General features: G+C 41.8%; 1 protein-coding gene across 6 annotated transcripts in view; it reads left to right on the top strand.

Moving 5' to 3' along the window:
- Positions 1–24,043, top strand: part of CIT (citron rho-interacting serine/threonine kinase) — a 156,192-nt gene that overhangs the window by 94,879 nt on the left and 37,270 nt on the right. For all 6 annotated transcript variants that reach the window (XM_046640859.1, XM_046640861.1, XM_046640860.1 and 3 more), the window contains 6 exons: positions 783–957; positions 5,476–5,673; positions 14,319–14,372; positions 20,525–20,722; positions 21,234–21,427; positions 23,767–23,902. In XM_046640859.1, the coding sequence (XP_046496815.1) occupies positions 783–957; positions 5,476–5,673; positions 14,319–14,372; positions 20,525–20,722; positions 21,234–21,427; positions 23,767–23,902 (955 nt within the window). The remainder of the gene's footprint in view (positions 1–782; positions 958–5,475; positions 5,674–14,318; positions 14,373–20,524; positions 20,723–21,233; positions 21,428–23,766; positions 23,903–24,043) is intronic.

Here is a 24,043-nt window from a genome sequence, read left to right as displayed (position 1 = left end):
TGCCTCCTTGTTCCCCAGATTACCCCCTGTAATTAGCCAGAGGTTGATCTTGTGGGTGCCCCAACTGGGCCATCCATTTTGCTGTTGTTAAAGTTAGACCCTGGGGGGATGGATGAAGATTGGGGTTCAGCAAGGCTTCTCTGTGTTCCAGGAGCACTTTGATCTTCATCTTTTCCCCTAAAGAATTACAATCGTCAGGATTTTTTTCCCCTTAGATTTCATCTTCTAAAACATTCCCGTCTTAGTTTAAACCAACTTAGTAGACTGCTTTTGGGTTTTTGAGTCATTCCAGTTTCTGACTTCTGAGCAGTCTGTTGGAGAGGTAAGCAAGGTCTACAAAGAAATAGAAGGAATAGTACTCTTTCTCCTCTTCGCCCTTCCTTCCCAAGGGCCCACCTTAATGAGTTTTTGGGAGTACTCTCAGGAGGTTACTTTCTGCTCTGCTATAGACTCAAAAACAAGGTATACCAGAGGAGTGAAATGTAGGTGTCTCTTGCATCCCCCTTGACCATACTTAATCCCATAGGCAAGGGAATCTGAGCAGTGAGGACTATATGGGCTCCGGGTCCCCATCCTGGGATCATGCACATGAGGCCAGGTCAGGACAGAGCTAACCTAGGAAATGACCATGAGGCCAGGACAAGACAGAGCTAACCTGGGAATGACTGTGGTATACTTACTAAGACACATCTTTTGCTCTGTTTCTGTCTGTCCTTCTGAGGGACATGCTCACCTCTAATGAGACTATGATTTTGCTTGGCTCCTTCCACCACCCCCACCAGGAAGGCCCAGGAAGAGATGATTTCAGAACTCAGGCAACAAAAATTTTACCTAGAGACTCAGGCTGGGAAGTTGGAGGCCCAGAACCGAAAGCTGGAGGAGCAGTTGGAAAAAATCAGCCACCAAGACCACAGCGACAAGAATCGTCTGCTGGAGTTGGAGACAAGGTTGAGGGAGGTGAGAGTGAGGGGTGATTGCCCGAGAGTATTTGCTGGAGGATTCGGGCCCCAAACAGCCAGGTGTCAAGTGTAAATCAAGACTTGCATGAGAGGCATTGTGCATGGTGGTGAGGAGCGCAGACCGGGCCACAGGGATCTGGGTGAGAATTCCACCTTCACTTCTTCTGTGACTGGGGCAGGCCACCTTCTCTCTGTGCTTTAGTTTCCTCATCTGTCAAATGGCCATGAAAATGTATCTCCTTCATAGGGTCCTATGGGAATTACGTAAATTGGTGCATCTTCAAATAGGGGCAGAGTGATTCCTCCTTTATCCCAGTCTAGCGAGGGTCACGTGACCAAGTCCATGCACGGAGTTTAGCACAGTGTTGAGTACGTGATATGGCGAAGGTCTCATAATGACAGTGGAAGATTAAAAGACAAATCTCAGCTTCAGGTTTGTTTGATGGAAGGTGGTTCTCTTCAGAGGGATAATGAAGCTGGGAAGGGCAGCCAGGCTTTTGGGAGGAAAGTACAACACGTTTGGTTATAAACATGTTGAAGTTGACTATGAATCTATTAAATGCATGCTGTGTGCCAGTTAGTAGTCTGGATATACAATGGTGATAAGACAAACTGAGTCTCTGACCTGGGGGGTGTCAGCCTAGCAGGGAGGATTAGCTGGTATTGGCAGAGTCAGGACTGGAGTTCAGGAGAGTGGTCATTGGAAGTAGGACATCTGGGCGGTGCTCAAATATTTGTGATGCAATTCTGCAAATAACAGATAATACCTTAAGGAAAAGACTGAAGCAGACAGAGGTCTGAGGACTAAACCTTGAGGAATACTCATGTGTAGGCATGCTACTGCACAAAATTGGGGTTCTCTGCCTGATGCACGTAAACAAGCTAGTTAATTACGGCATCAGCCTTTGGGAAAAGAAATCAGCTTTATTCTGCGAGATCGATCTGCAGGGAGTAGAGGGGATGTGTGCCCTCAGATCTGTCTCCCTGATTCAGGATTTGGGGTGAAATTTAAGAGGTTAGAAGCAACAGGCTGGCACGTGGAAATTCTAGTGGGACAGGTTTTGGTTGGTGGGCTTCAAGCATTTACAGTAAAGTTTTAGACATTTATGACAGGGCTCTGAACATTCATGATGAGGTGGGCAAGGAATTTTAACAGCAGATCTTCCTGAACGACGGACCTCTCACTTCTGAGAAGAGTCTGACTTTCAAGTTCCACTTGTGTCCTGGTGCTTGGGTTCCATGGAAAGGAGGATCTTTGGTTCTGTGGTCATTTCAGGCCAAGATTTCTTCTTCTGCGCATGCCCTGGGTATATGACTTTGCAGATTTTCTGAAAGGCAATGTTTTTTTTCCCCAAGTCATTTTATTGGGATTATAATGGTTTATAACATTGTGCAGTTTTGGGTGTACTTTATTGTTTATCATTTTCTGAACACACTTCATTGTGCTCACCCCCAGTAGTCTAATTTTTATCCATCACCATACATATGAGCCCTTTTATCCCTTTTGCCCACCCCCCAACTCCCTTCTCCTGTGGTGACCACTAATTTGTTCTCTTTATCCATATATTTGCTATCTTCCACATATGAGTGAAATCATGCAGTATTTGTCTTTGTCTGGCTTGCTTTGCTTAACATCATACCCTCATGGTCCATCCATGTTGTTGCAAATGGGACGATTTTGTCTTTTTTATGGCTGAGTAGTATTCCATTGTATATATATACCACATCTTCTTTGTCCATTCAGCAGTTCTTAATCCTTCTGTTGCTAAGAGATGGAGTCAGTTGAACTGATCCTGGAGGGCTTGCAGTTAGAGGCATGTCTTAGTTCATACTGGAATGTCAAAATGAGGCCAGTTTTCCCAAGGCCAGGAGTTGGCAAGGTGTGGACCCCTTCATTAGGACCACATGGCGTGTCTGTTGAAATGCAGATTCCCCGGCATTTTTCTCCCTCAGCTGTTTGAGTGGAATTGGGGAGGGAGGTGAAGAGCAGGGATCTGCATTTTTAGCAAGCGCCCCGGGGTGATTCTTATACTTCTGGAGTTGAGAACCATTGTTCTAAGTTGTCCAAAAGCCTTAGGGGGTGGTTTAACTTTTATTTTCCAGGCTGTATTTTTACTCTTCAGTAAGTTTAACAGCATTTCCCCATAGTGTCAGCCTTAAGAGTGTGAGTGTAAATAACTCAGATAGATTTCTTTGAGCTGGGAACATTGGCTGGCTGTCTTCTGCCTTCCTTTTCCACAGATGTCTCTCTTACAGCACTGCCCCGCAGCTGTAGGCTTCCTGGGCAATTAAAATGCCCCAGGGGAAGCATGTTGCTTTGTTCTTGAGTCAGTGTAGCTGGCCTCCCCTCTAGGATGGTGGGAGAAACTTAGAATGCTTCTTGAGAGGCTCAGGGCTGTAGAGACTTTCTGGGAGTTCTCGAGCTTGGCTTTAAGTATATCAAGGCCGTCCACCGTCTCTTTGCCACCTGGTGTTACTGAGATTGAGGGCAGAGGCCTCAGCCTTGGGGGCTTGATCCACCTTAAAGCGCCCTGGGCTTCCAAGCCACCCCCAACCCCCGCCCCCCGCCCTTGTGCAGTGTTAGCTCGTCTCTAGCTCAGTGTGTGGAGTCTTGAAGGTGCAGGGCTCCGGGGTTCTCCTGTCATTGTACAGCTTTCTGCTCCGTAACCTCCACTTGACTCGCCTCGCATGGTTTTGCCAAGTGGCATCAGAAGAATTTTCAGGGGTGCCAGTGGAGTCACAGCCTGCTCTGACTGCTGGCATTTTAATAAGATAAACAATAAGTAGTGGACTCTTCAGCCAGACTTCTTGGGTTTTTCAAAGCCAGTTCTTGCCATTTTTTGGCTATGTCACATTTGCTCTGTGACTTTATCTCAGTGCCATGGTTTGCTTATCTGTAAAATGGAGGTAATACTAGTGCCTCCCTCACTGGGTTGTTTTGAAGATGAAATGAGTTAAAACAGTGCCTGGCATGTTATAAGTGAGTACTGCATTTGCTGCTGTCACATCGTCATCATCACCTCCATAGTCGTCATCATCATCCTTCTCATCCTCATTAGAAAGAGACCACAGGTTTGGCTTCAGCTGCCACTGACTTGTTAGGGACTCCCAGATCTGGATTACCAACCTAGAGCTTTCTCTTGAATTTCTGACCCGTTGTCCCCATAGACATTAGACATCTTCACTTGGATGTCGCCCTTGTGGCTCAGGTTCAACACATCAAGACTGAAATTTTCATCTTTCTTCTCAGACTGGCTCTTCCTCTCATTTTCCCGGTCGTAGCCAATGGTCTCACTCTCTTGTAAGTCACTTTGCCCAGAAATGCAGGCGTCACCTCTGACTCCCCTCTGTCCTTTGTTCCCTGTCCCACCTTGAATTGACCACTAAATCCAGCTGGTCCTCTAGGCTAGATCTTGTCCTTCTTTCTTCTCGTCACTCCTATGGCCTTTGGGACTTTGATGTCACCTTTTCTGGGGAGCCTTCTCTGACCCTCTGGAGCTGGATGCGATGTCCCCTTTGAGTCCCCATGGCCTTCCATGTTTAACTCATCACCCTGTGTACCTCTTGGCAGTCCTCATTAGACAGTAAGCGCTTATTTGCTTGGCATCCCCAATGTCTGACACAGGGTCTGGTCCCTGGGACAAGCTTGTCGGTGTTTGTTATGTCAATAGAAGTGCCATGGGCTTCCTCATCTTCATGCCTTTGGGCATCTTGCTTTCCCTGCTTGGAATTTGCTTTCCCCGCTTATCTGCTTGTTTGGCTCTTGTATTCTTCGGTGCACAGATCCAGAGTTACCTTCTCTACCTCTCTGCTGTGTTCCTACAACATCCCTGCATGTCCTGACCATTGCTCTTGACCACAATACTTGGTAATGGTTGGTTTTCATTTTTCTCCTCAATGTGAAGGCAAAGACTGTCTTTCATCTCCATAATCCTTTTTACACAGAAATTGCTGAGTAAATTTTTCTTAAATGAATGAATGAAATGTTGAGTAGACAGATGGATAGATGGGCAGATGGAAGGAAGAATGATTAGTTCCTAATATGACATTAATGACGGTTACCTAATGAGAACAAACCAGAGAGAGAATATTTAAAATAAATAGAATTCAATCTGTTCTTCCATTTGTATTCCAATTGGAAATTGGTGTCCCCATTACTGACACAATGTTATTTATATCCATTTACTTTTAAATGTTTTCCTAATAAGAGTAATTGTCATAATTTTCATAGGAGATTCTGGCTGTGTGGTTTTTCTTTTGAGACCTTCCCAAGCATTTGAGTAGTTAAAAGTAAGGGATGGTTTGTATATACGTTGTATATACTCTTACATGTTCTCATTCCTGTTGATTTTTGAGACTCATAGAAGTCAGACCTGTTTTATTGCTTTTTTCCCTCTCAGTTGAGTGCCGAGAATTTGATTCCATGACCAAATTTAAGATGCAGGTTGAACAGTTCAGGTCTTGGCTTTCTCTTTAGTTAAGGTCAACCTAGCATTTATTTCTTTCTCTCTCTCAGGTCAGTCTGGAGCATGAGGAGCAGAAGCTGGAGCTAAAGCGTCAGCTCACGGAGCTGCAGCTTTCCCTGCAAGAGCGTGAGTCCCAGCTGACAGCCCTGCAGGCCGCGCGGGCGGCCCTGGAGAGCCAGCTTCGCCAGGCGAAGACGGAGCTGGAAGAGACAACAGCAGAAGCAGAAGAAGAGATCCAGGCACTCACGGTAGGCCTCGGGAGTGGCACCTTCAGCTCACTGAAGGCCTCTGCTAGGATAAGTGTGGTGCTAATAGTATTGGCTCACTCTTAGAAATTCCAAGAGAGAAAAAACAACTTATAGAGATGTTTTATGGGCAGAAAATTGGCTTACATAGGCTTCTCCATCATTGGAATTAATATACTAGATTGATTGGTAATAGCTGAACTTTTCTTAGTATCTTGAAAAGTTCCTCCTTTATTTATTTTCCCTCTTTTTAAAATAATCATCATTATATTTTAAATTTTAGTTTTGGCCAAAGTCCATTTACCTGGGTCTTCTACTTTAGTTTTCAAAAATCATTAAAATGATGATAATCTTATATCTTACAATAGTTTTTCTACCATATTTCTATTTTGGTTTTGGTTAACCTCATTTGTGTTACTTTTTTTTTTTTAAAGCTGTTGATTCTGCTTCAAGTCTTATGCATGCATCTGGTATGTTCTAGATGGAAAAGATTCTTCTAAATGAGAGATTCTTTCTCTAAAAGGGACCTGGCTTCCCTTTTCTTCCTGAGAGACTCGTTTACTTAACTGAAGAGTATTCTTAGGCGGTAAAACTTGGAGTAGGAGGAGGGGTCACTGGATTTAGACCGTAGTTCTTTGTGGAAGTCTAAAAATGTGACTTTTGGGGCAAATTGCCCACTGTTGATCTTTTTCATGGGGACTGACCCAGGCTAACAAAACTCACCAGAATCTTATATATAAAATGCCATCTTATCAATGTACAATGGGAAATACAGCTGCCAAGTCGACTAGGATACTCCGAGTGGGTTAATCTTCGCATTTTTTCCCCTTCAGGGAAGTCTACTGAAAAACCTCATTACTCTTGTTATGCTGTTTGGTGGACCTCGATGCTGGGCATAGAAAGCTGAATGAGTTTAATGGCTAGTGTCAACCAAGCACGTACATTTCTAATAGTAACATACTGTACCTGCCAAGCAGATGGGCACCCTCATGCCTGCTGGTCAGGGTACCCTCTCCCGTGGGCAGGGCACAATGCAGCTGATTGGCTTTCTGGGTTTTTTTTTTTTCCTGCTTTATCTCCCAAAACCCCCCAGTACATAGTTGTATATCTTAGTTGCAGGTCCTTCTAGTTGTGGTATGGGTTTTTTTAAATAAGGTACTTAAGTGGGTACCTGATTCATTCTGATTCATCTTGGATGCTGTCCCCATCTCCATCAGCAAACATCTCTAAATATCTCTTAGAGTGAGGTTACTTCTACAGATGGCTATGCGCATTTGTTGCTTATGATTTACCCTGTTTAAAAGTAATGTATGTTATGTTTTTGTTTTTTTTTTAAATAATTTCATTCTTAGAAGTTATCTCCCATTGTTGGGTTTAGGGAGCCCATTATCTGAATCAAATTGGGAATGTGATCTGACAGTGCCAGGGTCCTTAAGGACCAGTCTAGGACAAAACGGGCTTTCAGGATTTTAGGGGTACAGAGTAACTCCTATATAGAACGTGCTTGTGCATCCTAGGTTTTCCAGGACTTACGCCAAGTTCAGATATTGATTACAATCTTAATTTCCATTGTCTCTATGAGAACACTCATTACATGATGCCATGTGTCCTCAATATTTGGTTTGGAAAAAAATAGCCATGATATCTCTTTATTTATTCTCTGCCTTGTTTCAAAATGGATTGAAAGCAGTTTGGAAAGCTACAAAACAGTATAACAGGATAAAATAAGAAAGAAAAGGCAAAGAGAAAATAAGTCTATAAGAGAAAAAAATGGCGGTAGGAATGAAATGAATATATGAGTGCATGTCAAGAAGGCTTATATGCTTTCTGGGATTGGGTGGATGGGGAAGGAGATAGTCAGATAGCATTTCTTAGCTGCTAAAGGAGATATCAAAAAATCCAACCAGGATTATATTTAATACATTGTATATTAATGTGTTCCTCCTGTATGAACTCTCAAGCTCTGAAAGAGGAGACATCAGTGATTTAATCCTTATTTAATGAGTCCTCACTGTGTGCCTAGCGCCGTGTCTTTAGCTGTTTCTCCCTGGGGGATCGCCCTATAATTCCTCAAATCCTTTTACTTTGGAGCTGTGGAGAAGGACACATTTATCGTGATGCTCTGTTGGAACTGGGAGGGAGGGTGGTGGCCGTGCATCTTATCCTGCCCGTTTGGAAGGAGGAGGGTATGAAATAGAGCATGTGTCATTGCTGTTTATCTGTGGGGAAATCAGTCTTTAAATCCTGTCTTGCTGCTGGTTGGAATGTGCTGTGTCTAAGGGCTGCTGGGAGCCTAGCACAGCAGCAAGTCACGACTTAATTTAGTCAGATGAGATCACTGCCTGAGAGCATCTATTCTTTTAAAGAGAAAGAAACAAACCTCCCTAGGTCTAGAAACTAGGACTCTACCACTTCCGCAGATGAAGATGTTTTGGAAAATTGGGCTTGTTCAAAATGATGGCAGGAAAGTGCCTTTGGTCACACAGCTCTTTGTGAGCCCGTCATGTAGGAATTCAAACCCCGTATCAATTTGCTTCAGTTCTCTTTTGAGGCTGTGGGTTTTTTTCCCGCCCCTTGTCTTGATTATGTGCCAGAACCCTGGTTATGGACCGCGTGTGCTTGTTGCCTGAGTGGGTTTGTTGAATTTGTCCTGAAGAATGTATTTCTTGAGAGAAAGAGGAAATGGTCACAAATGCAGTACCCTGACTCTCTCATTGTTCAGGCGCAAGTTCAGACCCGATGTAAGCATCCATCAAATTAAGTCAGCTGGATCTAAAATGATCTCCTAGGAGGTCTTTGGGCTTCACAGCAGGCTGTTTTATCAATCACAGGGAGTAGGCAAGTGGGTTGTTACTGTTTAATTCTAAGAGAGCTCCATCTCCTAGCCTGGGAAGGGAGTCGTTGCCCTGTTTGGCCTCTGCTCCTGGGCCAAATTAGATGGGGCACAGTTAAATGGAAGCTGTCCATTGAAGAAGCATGGCAGGGCCCGCTGGGAAGCCGTTGTTGGTCTTCCTCACGCTTTCTTTTTTTCCCAGTCTCACTTTACCCATCCTGTCAATTGCATTTGCATTGAATTCACTGGCCCTTAAAAGCTGAGATTGAATCAGAGTAGAGACCAACTGGAGAGTCAAATTTAAACAAAATGCCAGGCTTTTAAGATGCTTCAATGCTTATTGTGGGAGAGAGAATTTTCTGCCTGGACTTGGTATTTAAGACTCCATGGAATCCCTCTGTCTAAGGAAGAGAATTTGAGCCTGCACACATTAGAGCACTAAGGTGCGTGACACGATGTAAGTGTTGCTCTGAACGGGGCTGCAGGGTAGGGATGTGGCGTGGGCTCTGTGTATACCAGCAAGGCCCCACGGACACGTTTCGCGCCCCTGCCCTCACGTTCTTTTACTGATTTGGTTAAATGACTAATGTTGAATAATTAAGAGTCTAAAGCTAGAGACACTAATGAAAGGACTCCTTCCAGCCTTGCATGATTAGGAGATCCCAGAGTCATCCTCTTTGATTTGTTAAGATCATTAGCCAGTGTACACTCTTATTTTTTAACATAAATATCAAACCCTGTATTTAATTAGTAAGCCATCGGCATGATAGCCAAGATGTGAAATTGGGGCATGGAAGTTGACAGTCTCACTTGGTACCTGCCTTCGGAGGGAAAGGGATGGATGCGTGGAAGCCTGAGTGTTCTAGAATCCTGACCATGGATCCCAGAAGGTGGTCAGACATCTAAACACTGGTTTCCTTTCCTCAGCTCGGCAGGTGTTTTCTCACCTCAAGGCTGCATCATAATTCACTTTCCCTTCTTCCTCTTGTAGCTTTCCTTAAAATTAATGAAGATATAAGTACTTTCAAAAGACAGTGCCTCTTTGGTCTTCAGGCTGCAGCCTGTATATTCTACCTTATTGCCACCCAGCTTCTGAGTCAGTGGTTCTCAAAGTGGGCTCTGTGGATCCCTGGGGGTGCCCAAGGTCAGATTATTTTTATAATAATGCTAAGATGTCATTTGGCATTTTTCATTGTGTTAACATTTGCACTGATGGTGCAAAGCAATGTTATTGTTATTATAAAAGAAATTTAATATTTGAAAAATATCTGTTTTAAGTTCTAATGTGGTAAATACAGTCATGCACCAAATAATGACGTTTTGGTCAACGATGGACCACACATGTGATGAGGGTTCCGTAAGATTAGTACCATATAGCCTAGGTGTGTGGTAGGCCATACTGTCTAGGTTTGTGTGAGTGCACTCAGTGATGTTTCCACAGTGATGAAATCACCTAATGATGCATTTCTCAGAACATATTCCCGTCATTAAGCAACGCACGACTGTATAGATAGATATAATCCACATAAACAAAAGCTCTTTGGGGTCCTCGATAATTTTTGAAAGTAAATATCTATTCCCTGTAGCACCTAATACCTAATTAACACTCAAATATTTCATTGAGACACTCCAAAGCTTGTTTTATGTATTTTATTATCCTCATATATACTATTGTGGGACCTTTTGCACTGTTTTTTTTTGGCAAGGAAGATTGGCCCTGAGCTCACATCTATTGCCAATCCTCCTCTTTTTGCTTGAGGAAGATTGTCCCCGAGCTAACTTCTGTGCCAGTCCTCCTCTATTTTGTATGTGGGACACTGCCACTGCAAGACTTGATGAGTGGTGTGTAGGTCTGTGCCTGGGAGCTGAACCCGCAGGCTGCCGAAGTGGAGCACATGAACTTAACCACTACGCCACTGGGCTGGCTCCACCTTTTGCTTTTTTGTTATTTGTTTTACAACTTATTTCAAAGAAACATAAAACATATGTTTCTTGACATTTTCTCAATTCAGTTCAATAACTGTTAAATTCTTATAGTATTTCTAGCAGTCACAACAGCCTTTGGACCAAAGGTTTTACATTTTGTGTTTATATTTCACAGTCAATAATAAATCAACAGCTGTAATGATGGTAGTTTATTACATTATACCCTCCGAGAGGATTGCCATTTGATGTGTCAAAATGATCCAAAGGCCTTGTAATGGTAAATTTTAATGGAAATGAAACAGTATCAGGGACTGAAATTTCAGACTACAATGGGACAGTTAAACAAGTTTTTAATGGTGTGGGGTTATTCAGAAACTTTGCTATTAGTAAGAAAATGGAATAGGGCTTCTCTCCCTACATCCTGGCCAGTGAGCTATTTTTATGATCACTGCTTAGTCTTTGAAGGAGTTAACTCCACCCTCAGTTTCCTGTTTCTGTCTTGAGAGATTTCACACCAAATAGTTGTTTAGAGCAGAGATCGGCAAGCTACAGCCAGTGGGCCAAATTCCGTCTGCTTCCTGCTTTGTGTAAATAAAGTTTTATTGGAACACAGCCATGCCCATTTGTTTTCATTCTCTGTACGGCTGTTTTTGCGCTGTGAGGGCAGAGTCAAATAGTTGTGACAGAGACTGAATGGCCCTCGAAGCCAAAAATATTTACTGTCTGGTCTTTTAAAGAAAAAAATGTGCTCACTCCTACTCTTGAGTTTATTAACCTAAGGGCCTTATTCTTCCTCTAGGAGGAATCCTTGCCTTTTGTCCTTGGTGATTGTGAAATGTGCTCAAGAGGGTTGGAGGTCTTTGGGGCCAGGCTGCTGCTTGCTCACAGATGAGATTTCACCAGTAGCGTAGATAGCCACGTTCCTGCTTTGGACAAGTAGTATTCTTGCCCAGTTAAATTAATAAATCTCTTGTATTGTTGCTGGGCAAAAAGCAGGTTGAGCTTTTGAAAAACAATTATAATATATTAAATTAGTCTATAAAAACATGGGCTACTTATTTGGGAAATTAATTTTAAATAGCTTTTTATTTATGAATCTGTGAGTCTGTCTATGCAACTATTTATTTTTGTTTTATTTTACATTTTCCAGTGCTCTTCATTCTTCTGTGTAGATTTAAATTTCAGGTTGTCATTTTCCTTCTGCCTGAAGGACTTTCTTTAACATTTCTTATAGTACAGATGGGCAGGTGGCAAATTCCTTCAGCTTTTGTATGTCTGAAAAAGTCTATATTTCACTTTCATTTTTGAATGATTTTTGCTGGATATAGAATTCTGGGTTGACAGATTTTTGTTTTTCCTTCAGTCCTTTAAAGATGTTGTTCCACTGTCTTCTAGCTTGCTTCCCACCCTCACCTCCTCTGACCCCACTGGGTGAGAAATCTGTCTTTCTTTTCTTTATACCTCCATATGCAACTTGTCTTTTTCTCTGACTGGTTTTAAGATTTTCTCTTTATTGCTGGTTTTAAGCAGTTTGATTATGGTGTGATTTAGCTTACTTTTCTTCATGTTTCTTGTGTTTGGGGTTCATTGGACTTTTGGCATCTGGGGGTTTATGGTTTTCATCAACTTTTGAAACTTTGTGGCCGTTATTTCTTCAAATATTTTTTCTGTCTTACCCCTTCAGTCCTTTGGGGACTCTAATTACATGTGTATTAGGCTGCTTGAAGTTGTCTCACAGCTCACTGATGCTCTGTTTATTTTTTAAAGTCTTTCTTTTTCTTCTTTGTGTGTTTCATTTTGGATCATTTCTATTGCTATGTCTTCAAGTTTACTAATCTTTTTTTCTGCAGTGTCTAAGCTGCTGTTATAAACTTATAATATTAATTTATGGCAAAATAGCTGGATTAGAGAATACATCACAGCTCTAAAATTTTTGAATTGATTATCTTCTAGACCTTCTAATGGAGACTAATTTTTTTTCTTTTTCTTTTAAGAGAAGGACCACTTTTGCCTCGGCCTCTGCCCCAAACTGGATTCTTCTTTGGGCTTTCATAGCTAAGCCAATGGTGCCATAATTCACCTTGTCTCTCAAATCAAAAGTCTGTTAGGGCTCCCTCAACAACTCCTTTCCCTCGGCCCCCATATCCATTAGCGAGTCTTACTACCCGTGCTTCCAAAAGAGATCTCAAGTCCATCCATTTCTCTCCATCTTTTCCCACTGTCTTACTCCCACCCACCATCCTCTCTTCTTTAAATGACAGCAACAACCTCAACGGTTTCCCTGCTCCTTCCACCTTTGTCCTATTTCGATTTATTCTTCCTACAGCATCCGCAAAATGACAGTCAGATCATGTCACTCTGCTTCTTAAAACCTTCATTGGCTTTCAATTAATTGCACTTTGAACAAAATCCAAATAGTTTTCTGGGCCTTCAAGATTCTTGGTCCCCTCCTGTCTGTCTACCATCATCTTGGGCCACTTTTTCTTTCTCTCGCTGTGCTTGGGTCAAGTGGTTTTCAAAAATCATTTGGCCACAACCCACAGAAAATATATTTTACCTTCCAGTCTAATACAAGGGAGCACATATACCATGTTTCACTGATTCCAAGGTATCTAAAGTCAGGATACATCTTATAGTCGTAGCCTGTATATGATTATATAGTCATTTAGACATGAACATGTCATAGTGTAATTGAAAGCACTTTTTTTTCTTAATGTTACATGAAATTTCGATAAGTCTTACAATTGATAGCAACTTAAACTTGATGAATTATAGTATCTGGCCAAGTTTCCTACAACAGTGCTTACCTTACTCTCCAAGGTACATTCTGATGTTTTCTATTCTACCTGGTTTATTCCATTTTACTGGATGAAACAAACCAAAAAAACCCCACTCGACTTGCTTGCTATTGGTGCACAGCTTGAAGTTTGAAAAACTGCTCTAGCCCCTCCAGCTTTTTTTTGTTCATTGAATGCACCAAATCCTTTCTTGCCTCAGGGGTTTTGCACACGCTGTTTCCTCTGCTCTTTCTTGTTCTTTGCTTGGCTGTCTCCTCATCATCCTGCAGGTTTCAGTTTAAATGTCACCTCTTCAGAGAAGCCCACCTTGACCACTCCATCTAAGTAAGTTCCTTTCTGTCCCCCTTATTCTTTTTTCCTGGGCCACGTTTGTTTCCTTTGTAGCATTTGTCACTATTGGTAATCATGCCCGTGTTTATTTTCTATCTTCTTTCACCAGAATGAAGGCGTGGGCCATGTATGCTCTTTCCTGCAATGTCTGGCCTATAGTATGCATTCAGAAAAATCCTTGTCAACTGAATGCATGCTGCTGTCTTAGAGCCACTCTGCCTTGGAGAAAGCCTTTATATTTACTTCAAGGTCACTGTGGGGTTTCTGAATCTCAGCAGCTTTTGATTAAAAAAAAAAAAGCCCCTACTTTGTCCTGCCTTTTGTCCTGTATGTGTGTCTGTGTGTGTGTGTCTCTCTCGGGAGCAGGCTGGCAGGGGGGCGGGTGTCAATTAGAGGGAAGAGGGAAAGATTAAGAATAGGAAATAAGACAAATGAAGGAGAGTAAAAACGTCATCCTTTATTTTTTTCTTCCACTAGTCCCAAGGTGTTAATATGAATGTGAAATATATTTGTACAGGGTATCCATGTGTGGTCTAAATAGTTAATTGTTAATTAACATAGCGTTGTGTATTCCTGTGACTTGACCTCTCACGTTGGGGATGCCTCGATTAATTAGTTCTTTGAAAACCAGATGCTGGGACACCTACAACAAACAGCCTTCTTGGCTTTCTAGGAAAATGCTGTTCTCTTTATTTGACCCGTAGCATGTAGAATTGTATTCTACCCTATGAGAAATTTATAATCAACTTCTTACCTTTTAGGCACATAGAGATGAAATCCAGCGCAAATTTGATGCCCTTCGTAACAGCTGTACTGTGAGTATTAACCAAAGATGATTAAAATAACATGAAACTGAAAGCGAGAAGGAAAAGGGGACATCTCTTTATAATATCAGTGACTGATTTTTGATAGGAACTTTCAACTTGAATCAGTTAATGCAATGAAGCTGATTTGGAGTTTCTGAGCCCCAGATAACTTCAGTTTCTCGGGTTTCTGCCAGTTTTAAAGACTTAAAACCATTCCTCATGTTTGAGGGAGGATAGTTGGAATGGTCAAAGTAATTCTCACAGCAGAAGCCCTAATAGGTTTCACTAGCTACAACTGAAGTCCCGAGGCAGCTCCTTCTCCAATGTAGAAGGTTCCGGGGCCACGCAAGCCAGAGATTGTCCAGACGGTAGAGCAGTGATATCTGTGCGGCTCTCCAGCCGGCTGCCTCTGCAGAGAGGAAAGGCCGATGTGTTCTCCTGAGGATCTAGAAATGTTAACTTCCTAACAGGCAAAATCTGGGTTCCTAACATGCAAATTCAAAATCTATGACTCTCTGGGAGATGTTATTTATATTGAGAGAAGTAAGTACTATAAGCAGATAAGCATCGTTCATAGGTTATGTAATAAGGTAGGGTCAGTGGAAACTTGAAGTCTATTTTTGAACAGAACAAAGGACTGAAATAGGCCCCTTTTAGAAGTTAGGGATGTTATCTTTATTCCCGGTTCCACTTTCTTTATTTGGTCCTTTCATCCCTTTATTCCCTCCTTAGTCGGTCCTCAGTGAGCATGTCTCCATTTGTATTATTTGCATCTGTGAATTTCCAGAGACATCCCTACCTCCCACATACATGTTTTCTTTTCTTGAAATGAAACTCTCTCTTTCCTCTTTACCTACTATAAATGGGACAAGAAGTCTGATGGTAGATGCTTTTTCCCCTTAATTTAGGTATAAAATGCATACAGTAAAGTGCACTAATCTTAAGTACGCAGCCCAATGAAATTTTATACGTATAGAGAACTGCGTGACCACAACATAGATCAAGATTCAGAACATTTTCAGTCCCCAACAGGCCCCCTGTGTCCTCTTCTCATCAGTGTCCTTTACCCAAAGGGTAACCACTATTCTCACCTCTGATACCACACGTTAGTTTTGCCTGTTCTTGAACTTTGTATAAATGGAATCGTAGAGGATGTGCTCTTTTTGGGTTGAGCCTTGTTTGACTTAAATTATTTGAAGTTCATCCATGTTGTTGTATCTGTCAAGAATTTGTTCTTTTTCACTACAGTGTAGTGTTTCCAGTGTATGAATAGAACTGAAGTTTGTTTATCCATTCTCCTGTTGATGGACCCTTGGATTGTTTCCATTATGAGTAAAGCTGTTAGCAAACCTTCTTGTACAAGCCCTTTGGTGCCTATAAGCACTTGTTTCTGATGAGCATACACCCAGGAGTGGAATGGCTTGGTCATGAGATGTGGCTCTGTTTGACTCTAGTAGGTACCTGGCAGATGGATTTTTCGTCTGTATTTCCTGACGCCGATGGCGGACCAGGGTGGGCCCTCTTTAGATGTGCCTGTTGATTTCCTCCATTCTTGCCTCCCTTCCTTGAGGAGTTGGTGCATTCAGTTCATGTACTCTTCTGCCTACTTTGTTAGTTTCTTCTCGTCTTGGTTTCTTATTCTACATAAGAGTTATTTGCTTATACACATATTCATAAATGATCACTGAATAAAATATAGATCATTTTATGATTGTGACTTTTATATTACTATTTTTTCCTAAAATAAACTTGGATATATTTTAAATGTGTACATCAGTAATCCTTTATCTGGAGAATTCTTTCCCCTTTTTTAGTCTTTTGGCATAACAACTTTTTTAAAAGCATTTTTTATAGCTTCTTAGAGATATAATTGGAGTACAATAAGCTGAGGTGTTTTGAAATGTGTATACACCTGTGAAACCATCAAAATAATGAACATATCCATCACCCTCAAAAGTTTCCTTGTACCCCTGTGTAATCTACCCTCCCCTACATTTTTAAAATTGCAAGTTTAGTTTTTAATAGGACATGCCAGTATGTAGAATGAATTTGGTTAAGAATATAACTTTTATACTCTCTTTATCTCTCACATTTGCTTTTTCTGGAAAAGTGATCTCTACTCCTTACTTTACTTACTTCTGGCACTCTGTGGAGAAGCCTCTGGGGGCCTCTCCCAGTGGGAGGGGGAACCCGAGAGAGTGACCCCCAACCCCGCTTCGGCTAGAGCAGCTGGGTTGCTTAGTGGTCCAAACCATGCCCTCTGGAGTCAGGCAGAGTATGTTCGGATTCCAAACTGGCCTCTTGGGAACCTGTGTGATGTTAACCTCCCAAGCCTCCATTTCTTTACCTGTAGAATAGGGATAACATTGTATATCCTTAGTTCCAATATGCCATCAATTGTAAGATGTATAATTCATTTAATACCTGCTCTTCGGGGGCTGGGTGAGGGAAGAGAGACAGCTGCTTAGTTCCAGTATACATTGAAATTCCAGAAACCGTAAAACTTAGGAAACACTGAATCATAGAACCAGAAACTTGGTAATAATACCTACCTCATAGGGTTCCTGCAAGAACTAAATGAGATGATGCATCGAAGTGCTTGCCCGGAGCCTGGTCCATAGAAAGGGCTAAACAATGTCAGTTACTATTATTATTTTATTATGTTGGATTTATGACATAATCTCTTGTTTAGAAAATGGTTCTGCTCCTTAAAAAAGTTTGAAAACCACCGCTTTGGCTCAACATTTGGCAGCAATAGTAGATCTCAGTTATACTTTTGCAAGTTCAAAGGCTGCTTTAAAGACACTTCCGAAGAGCGTGATGGATGTTCCTTTCTTGCTGGCGCTGTCCGAGGTTGTCTCCGCTGAGCAATGTCATCTTCGTTACTGGTGGGAACTCCTCTGATAACTCAGTTGATAGGAGCTCTCAAGCAGCTTTTGTAAAGCCCATGAACAGCGAGATTTTCAAGCTCAGACCATTTCTATATTTTGAAGAGATTTAAAAAAAGGATTTGATTCAATCTGGCACCTAAAACTCTACCTAAGTCTGTTTTGGAGGGGAGTTGGTGGGCAAACATATGACATGGTTTTAATTATGAATCAATCTGTCAGCTATAAGATTAAAAATAAATAATATGCAAATAGCTGCCTTCAAGAAAGAACTAGGCATTAAAATAGGACTTCAGTCCTGTGTCTTTTTAGCCTGATGCTCGTCATCCGGCTGGTTTCTTCTCCCCAATATGCCACAAACGTTTACCTGGTAACATTCCCTCTACTGGTCTTCCAGTAAGGTGGGAGGGGTTAACATCTATTTCTCAGAACCATGAGGTTTGCTTGGAAAGCAACAGATAACCCCAGAGATCTTTTTTTTTTGGGACACTGGGAGTAGATCATTTTTTTATATCCTTTGTTTTCTCTTAGAACTGTACCACAATCTCTTATCTGCAAAAACAGCATATAAGAAAGCTCTGCTGGCCCCTGCATTGTGAAGCTGTCTCCCTCATCTTTTTTACTGCTAAGATGGAATCAGGCTTTCAATTTATCTTTTTTACTCTCTATCCTTGGCGTTGAAAGGTTAACAGACTCTAATATAGTAAAAAGATCATTTGTGCTTGGTGTGGAGAGAATATACCGATGGCCACAGAGTAGACCTAAGAATTCTCCTTGCACATGACCTGGGTCAAATTCACAGATTTCCTCTGATACGTTTTTTTTAAACCATGGAGACCATTAGTTTACTGCCTGTGTTTCAAGTCAGTTCGGTGTCTGCAAACTCAATACTGTGTGTGTTTGTCGGTTTGTCTAACACTTAATACCACAACTTCAACAACTTGAAACAGAGTCACGAGCTAAACATGGTATGGCTGGGGCAAAAGGAATATATAAAAAGTCTGAATGAGTTAAAATGCTTTTAATGAAGACTTGGGTGCTTCACACAAACATGTAATCCTCTTCATGTCAAATGTGCTAAAGAGAGATGATGACAAAATATAGAACCAACAGTCACAAATTGTAAATAGAGATGTGAGACCACTTGAAAGCCGGATAACAACAGGGAAATGGAGGGACCCTTGTTATTTCAATGGGCCCATCTCAACTGAAGTGAGAGGAATAATCTTGGCACCTCATTGACTTTTTTCAAATGTTTCTTCTTTTGCACTTTATAATCTAATTTTGGGAGAAGAAGATGAGTTGGTAGAAATGGACTTATAATAATTCACATTATGAAAATAAATATTTCATGAATCAAAGAAAGGAAGTGGGTACCAGAGGCTTAAATATGTCTTTGAATGGCAGTAAATTATTTTGGCCATGTATATATTCTTATGTGAATTGATTTTCTGTAGTCTGCTCCTCAAGAGGCACCACTGTAATCTTTCAAATGAAGCTTCATCTTGGTCGTTGATGTTTGTCCCCTATATTTTACATGATACTTTAAGGCAGAATAATATGTTAGAAAACTCAAAACATTAAAAAAGTAAAAACGGAGGAGATGGTAAATCTAGTATATACCTCCATGTCACAGATGGAGAAGTCAACCCAACAAAGTTCAAGGTGGCTTCTTTGGAGTTCCAGAAGCCAGGCTGTAGCATAACTCCCAGGCCAGTTTGCCTCAGTCTTGTTTTTCTTTGGGAAAGAGTAGAAGGAGGCAAAATAGTTAAATGGAGACATTTGCAGTGTAGGATGAAGACTATCTTCAGGATCGGGTTTACTGCATTCGAAGGAGACCAGTTGAACTGTTGGCAGTGTTCATTCATTGTTTCTGGTTTTAGGAGATTTGACCATGTCATAGAGTGAGTGATACAGGGATCTATGAGGCATAACTGCCTGCTAGGAATGACAAACTTTCAGTTTTTTCCTTTTTTTCCCCCCTGATAAAGAACCTGACCAGACAACCTTTATTTTTCCCTCTTGTAGCTGACACTGAACCTCAGACTAGTGCATTAGGAATTAACATGGCTTTTGACATTAAAATACAAATTGCTAGCCCACTTACTACATTAAAAGCTTGTCAGCTCACTTACAAAATGAAAAGCTGTGTTTTCTGAGCCACATTGAACAAATGTACTTAATTGATGTTCTTTAATTCTGCAAGCCTGGAAAGATTTTTTTTTTTAATTGATAATCAAAGGGGGTTAAAATAGGGAATTAGTCGTGGGAACAGTGGCAACATTTCATAAACTAAATCTACTCTAGTTTTGATAATTGGAAACAATTAATAATTGTAGGCTTCAAGGCTTTTCCTTTTAATTTACTTTTTTTTTTAACGTAAAATTTAATTTACTGCCCGTGTGCCTCATTCCAACTATTATTAGAAAATTGCCCTTAAACTTCTGAAGTATTATATATAAAAGCTCTCTGCAGCACTGATACTAAACCACAGCCAAGAGAATAAGAATGCTAAATGTACTGAAATTGAAGTCATTCTGCCATTGCGCAGGGAAATAATTTAGCAAAACCAGATTAAATCTCTCTTAATAAAATGACAATTTCATATACATGCCTTTCCATTTTCGGATAGCTCACTGTATAATAAAAACCATTAAAGTGATGTTATAGTACAATATTGTATTTTCAGGATTATTCTAAGCTTCCTCAAATTTTTCTTTTCTTCGTTGTGTGAAATTAAATTTATTGCCTGAGATATTATTAAAGTAACTCTTGGTGTCCTTCACTGTCAGTCTTCCTTGATAAGAACTTTATTTTGCCTCCTAAGACTATCTTCAATTATAATGTCCTATAGATGGTGTCATGGGTGTTTTCGCTTAATTAGCTGATTGTGATACAAGTCTCTTTGTTATTCCTCTTTCCTCAATTTGCATTTTCCACATTATATTATCTTCCATTAACTTGATCTCATTTAAAGTTGCCCCTTCCACATGGCAGTCACTTTTGATTGATTGGCCTTTGCCATACTTTCCAGATGAATCCTGAGTTAGAAGGAATCAGAGACTTCTCTTTTCCTACCACAGCACGTGTGTCTTAGTGATAGGTGGGTGGATGTGGGGAGCTTGGGTTTGGCTCTTGGGGCTGGATGGGCAAATACGTGAGCTGCACAGTGATTATCAGTATCATGTAGGTTCAAAACCAATGGCTCTTGGAGCAATTTCTCATTTAAAATTGACTTGCTTGATGTGTAACTGGATTCCTGTCCTCTCTTAGGTCATCACAGACCTGGAGGAGCAGCTGAACCAGCTGACCGAGGACAATGCTGAGCTCAACAACCAAAATTTCTACTTGTCCAAACAACTCGATGAGGCTTCCGGTGCCAACGACGAGATAGTACAGCTGCGAAGTGAAGTGGACCATCTCCGCCGTGAGATCACAGAGAGGGAGATGCAGCTTACCAGCCAGAAGCAAGTAAGGACAGTAAACAATGTTAGAGATCCCCTTTAGAGATCCCAAAGAACACTTTGGTCCCCTTTAGATTTTAGAGTGAGTGCCTGGGGCATCTCTCCCAAGGGTTCCAAGACTGAGCCTTGTCCATTAAATGGACTCTTTTTCGTAATCATGTCTGTGTTTTGAAGGCTCGAGCATTTTAAAAAATGGCTTTTGAAAGTGTGTTGTTCTTCTTAATTTTGATTTAAAAAAATTACGAATGAAATAGAATGCTCTGGGAGGCAGTGTGAGCCCCTTGACTTTTTAAGTGTGGTCTCCTCCTGCTGGCCTTGCTTTGGGTTCTGCCTATAAGATGGTGGCAGAAATGGCCCTTCATCCATTCTCTTCTGGTCCCCTCAGTCTGTAGAAGAAGATAAACTGCATTTCAGACTGTAGTTAGAAACTTGGGCTTTTCTAAAACTGATCCGACAAAAGTAACATCCAGGAGATCCTCATTTGATACAAGGCACAACTCAGTGGTACTGATTTGCAGACTATGGAGGCTCTCAAGACCACCTGCACGATGCTGGAAGAACAGGTCATGGATTTGGAGGCCCTGAACGACGAGCTGCTGGAAAAAGAGCGGCAGTGGGAGGCGTGGAGGAGCGTCCTTGGCGATGAGAAGTCCCAGTTTGAGTGTCGGGTTCGAGAGTTACAGAGGATGCTGGACACTGAAAAGCAGAGCAGGTGGGACTTCCTGTTTCTAGAAAGCCAGTGACGGGCCACTGCAGCAGGATCACCTGAGAGTTATGAGGCGGGTGACTGACTGTCCCAAGACTGAACAGTTTTCTGGGACACCAGACTGTCAGTGCTGGAACTGGGAGACTCTTGAGCAAACCAGGATGGGTTGGTCATCCTGCTTGTAAATATGGTCAGTGTCAGTTGGATTCTGTGGCAGTAGCTGGTGTTCATTTCTCCTGTGCAGAGGCCTGGGGGGAGAGCAGGGCAAGTATCTCAGTGCTTTCTTTGCAGAAACTCTTTCTTCAGGTTTCTTATCATTGTGACCGTGTAGCAAGACCATCACCATTTTAATCCTGGTCGTGTGTAATGCTAGTCTTCCCTCTACAAATTGTGACACTAAAAATGTCTCCAGACATTGCGTCACGTCCCCTGGGGGGCAAAATCGCCCCCACTTGAGAACAACTGCTCTAGAAGAATAGTGTTTTTTTTCTTTTTTCTTGGTAGGAAATAGTAATAATAGGTTCAGGCGGTATCTTTCCTCTGCTTTCCCGCTTTGGTTTCCACAGTTCCCTTTTTGCCAAGGCCGCAATACTACAGGTTGTGTAGTGCATAGCTCTAGGGGGTGCCGTTCACATTGGAGACATCATAGATTTGAAGCTTTATTATGACAATTTTACAGCTCACAGCAGGAAAGTGTTTTGTTCTAACAAAATTGGTATATTACGACAGTTTACCAGCAGATGGAAATAAATGGTCTTGAAGAACAGGTGCCTTTTTCCAGTTTGCACAAAGGCTCCATATAGGCTAGTGTTAGCCCCATGACTTCGTGTCTGCATAACTGAATCATGTCCATCTTTCATAACCTCGCTAATGTCACCTTCTTCTGAAACTCACCTTCCTTGATATTCTAAACTCCTTAAGCAAGATAAGCTATACATAGAAATATCTATCATTTAGTTGGACTCCAGCAGACTCATTTGGGCATTTCCCACATTTACTTGGCCATGGTAGACTCATCAATGTGTTGGATGTTTAATCTATGCTAAGTCAGTTAAACTAGAAAAGATTAGAGGCAAAAGATGAGGACTCTTAAATTTCAAGAGAAACTGGTAGAAATGTTCCCTTTTCGGGCATCCTCTTGCGCAAGGTATTTGCTGGTGTGAGGGGCTGCTGGTTTAAGACCTGCTCCTGCTGCCCTCTGAACTCTTGGGCTCCCTGAGTCCTCGTGGTTTGTTCGGGTCTTTCACACAGACCCCCTCCTTCTGCCCTCAAGTCCAGCTCCTATCCTAGCTGTTTCTAGAGTCCTTCAGGGAAAATTTTAGGGATCAGAAGCTGGCTTTAGCATCAAGAGATACACAACCACATGTGGAAGGTAAAATTACAGGCTGTGCCTAGGAAGACATTTCAGGTATAATTTCAAGGGCAACTGTGAAAGATCTTGGCTTTACCCCCTTTTTTTCCTGCTGTCTTGGTGTTATGTGGGATACTGAGATGAGTAAAATATAATTCTTAATTCTTGTCCTCAAGAGGCTAAGAGTCTAGTGGAGGAGATAAACTGTGTATTCAGATATTTATTCTCTGAAACAGAGAGTTGGGTGTGCCAGGAGAGAAGTACATTTATGCTCTGGATACAGAGCAAGGAGAGGTTACTTCTGGGAGGGGAAATTAAGAAAGGTTTTATGAAGGACAGGCCTTTGAGTTTGTCCTTCAAGGCTGAGTCAGATCAGGCTTTGGAGGGTAGGGAAGGACAGTGTTGCAAGCCCAGGTGTGGAAGTAGCAAAATGTAAGACCTAAATGGGTGAGAGGAAGTGATTTTTCTAGTTTGCTTCTAATTTTTCTAGTCTCTAACCTTATTTACGTACACATTCATCAGATTCAATTTTCAGTTTCCTGATGAGCACCCCGAACACTTAACTTACTGCATGTACTTTAAGGAGAAGAAATGTTTGCTCAAATGGCATCTCCCATGGTCCTCTGCACCCTGTAATCCTTCAGTGGGACCTCATTTCCTTTCCACTCCCAAGGGAGGCTGTGACAGTCTTGACACATCCTCTTCAGCCCGGTTGTATTTGGAAAATTGCCTTTTCCCCTTCAGCCTTTCCAAGTGAGTACGCATGAGAACGTTACCTATGAAGAATATTTTTACCCAAGGCCTAAAGTGGGTCAAATCATCACTCAGTAAGCGGTCAGGAAGCAGGACGTAACTTGGAAGTAGGAGTCAGGGTTGGGCATCTATCCAGCCTGCAGCCAGTTTGGTTGCTTATCAGGATTAGAGATGGGCCAGCTTCCTTTCTCTGGGTCAGTGATGGTGGGGCTTATGAAATGGGCCTGTGTTTTTCCATCAGGGCAAGAGCTGATCAGCGCATCACTGAGTCGCGCCAGGTGGTGGAGCTGGCAGTGAAGGAACACAAGGCCGAGATTCTCGCTCTGCAGCAGGCTCTCAAAGAACAGAAGCTGAAAGCTGAGAGCCTCTCTGACAAGGTCAGTGCCCATCCTTTCTGCCTTTCTGGAAAACATTTTCATTTCCATCTTTTGGAAGGCATGCTTGATACAAATTCAAATGCAATCCATGGTCAACGTATTTCATAAACATACGTTTACTCAGTCCAGTAGAGTCACATG

Source organism: Equus quagga, chromosome 15 (assembly GCF_021613505.1).
Source record: "Equus quagga isolate Etosha38 chromosome 15, UCLA_HA_Equagga_1.0, whole genome shotgun sequence".
NCBI classification, from domain to species: Eukaryota; Metazoa; Chordata; class Mammalia; order Perissodactyla; family Equidae; genus Equus; species Equus quagga.
Note: the sequence above shows the minus strand (reverse complement) of the source record. Positions and strands in the feature narration are given on the sequence as shown.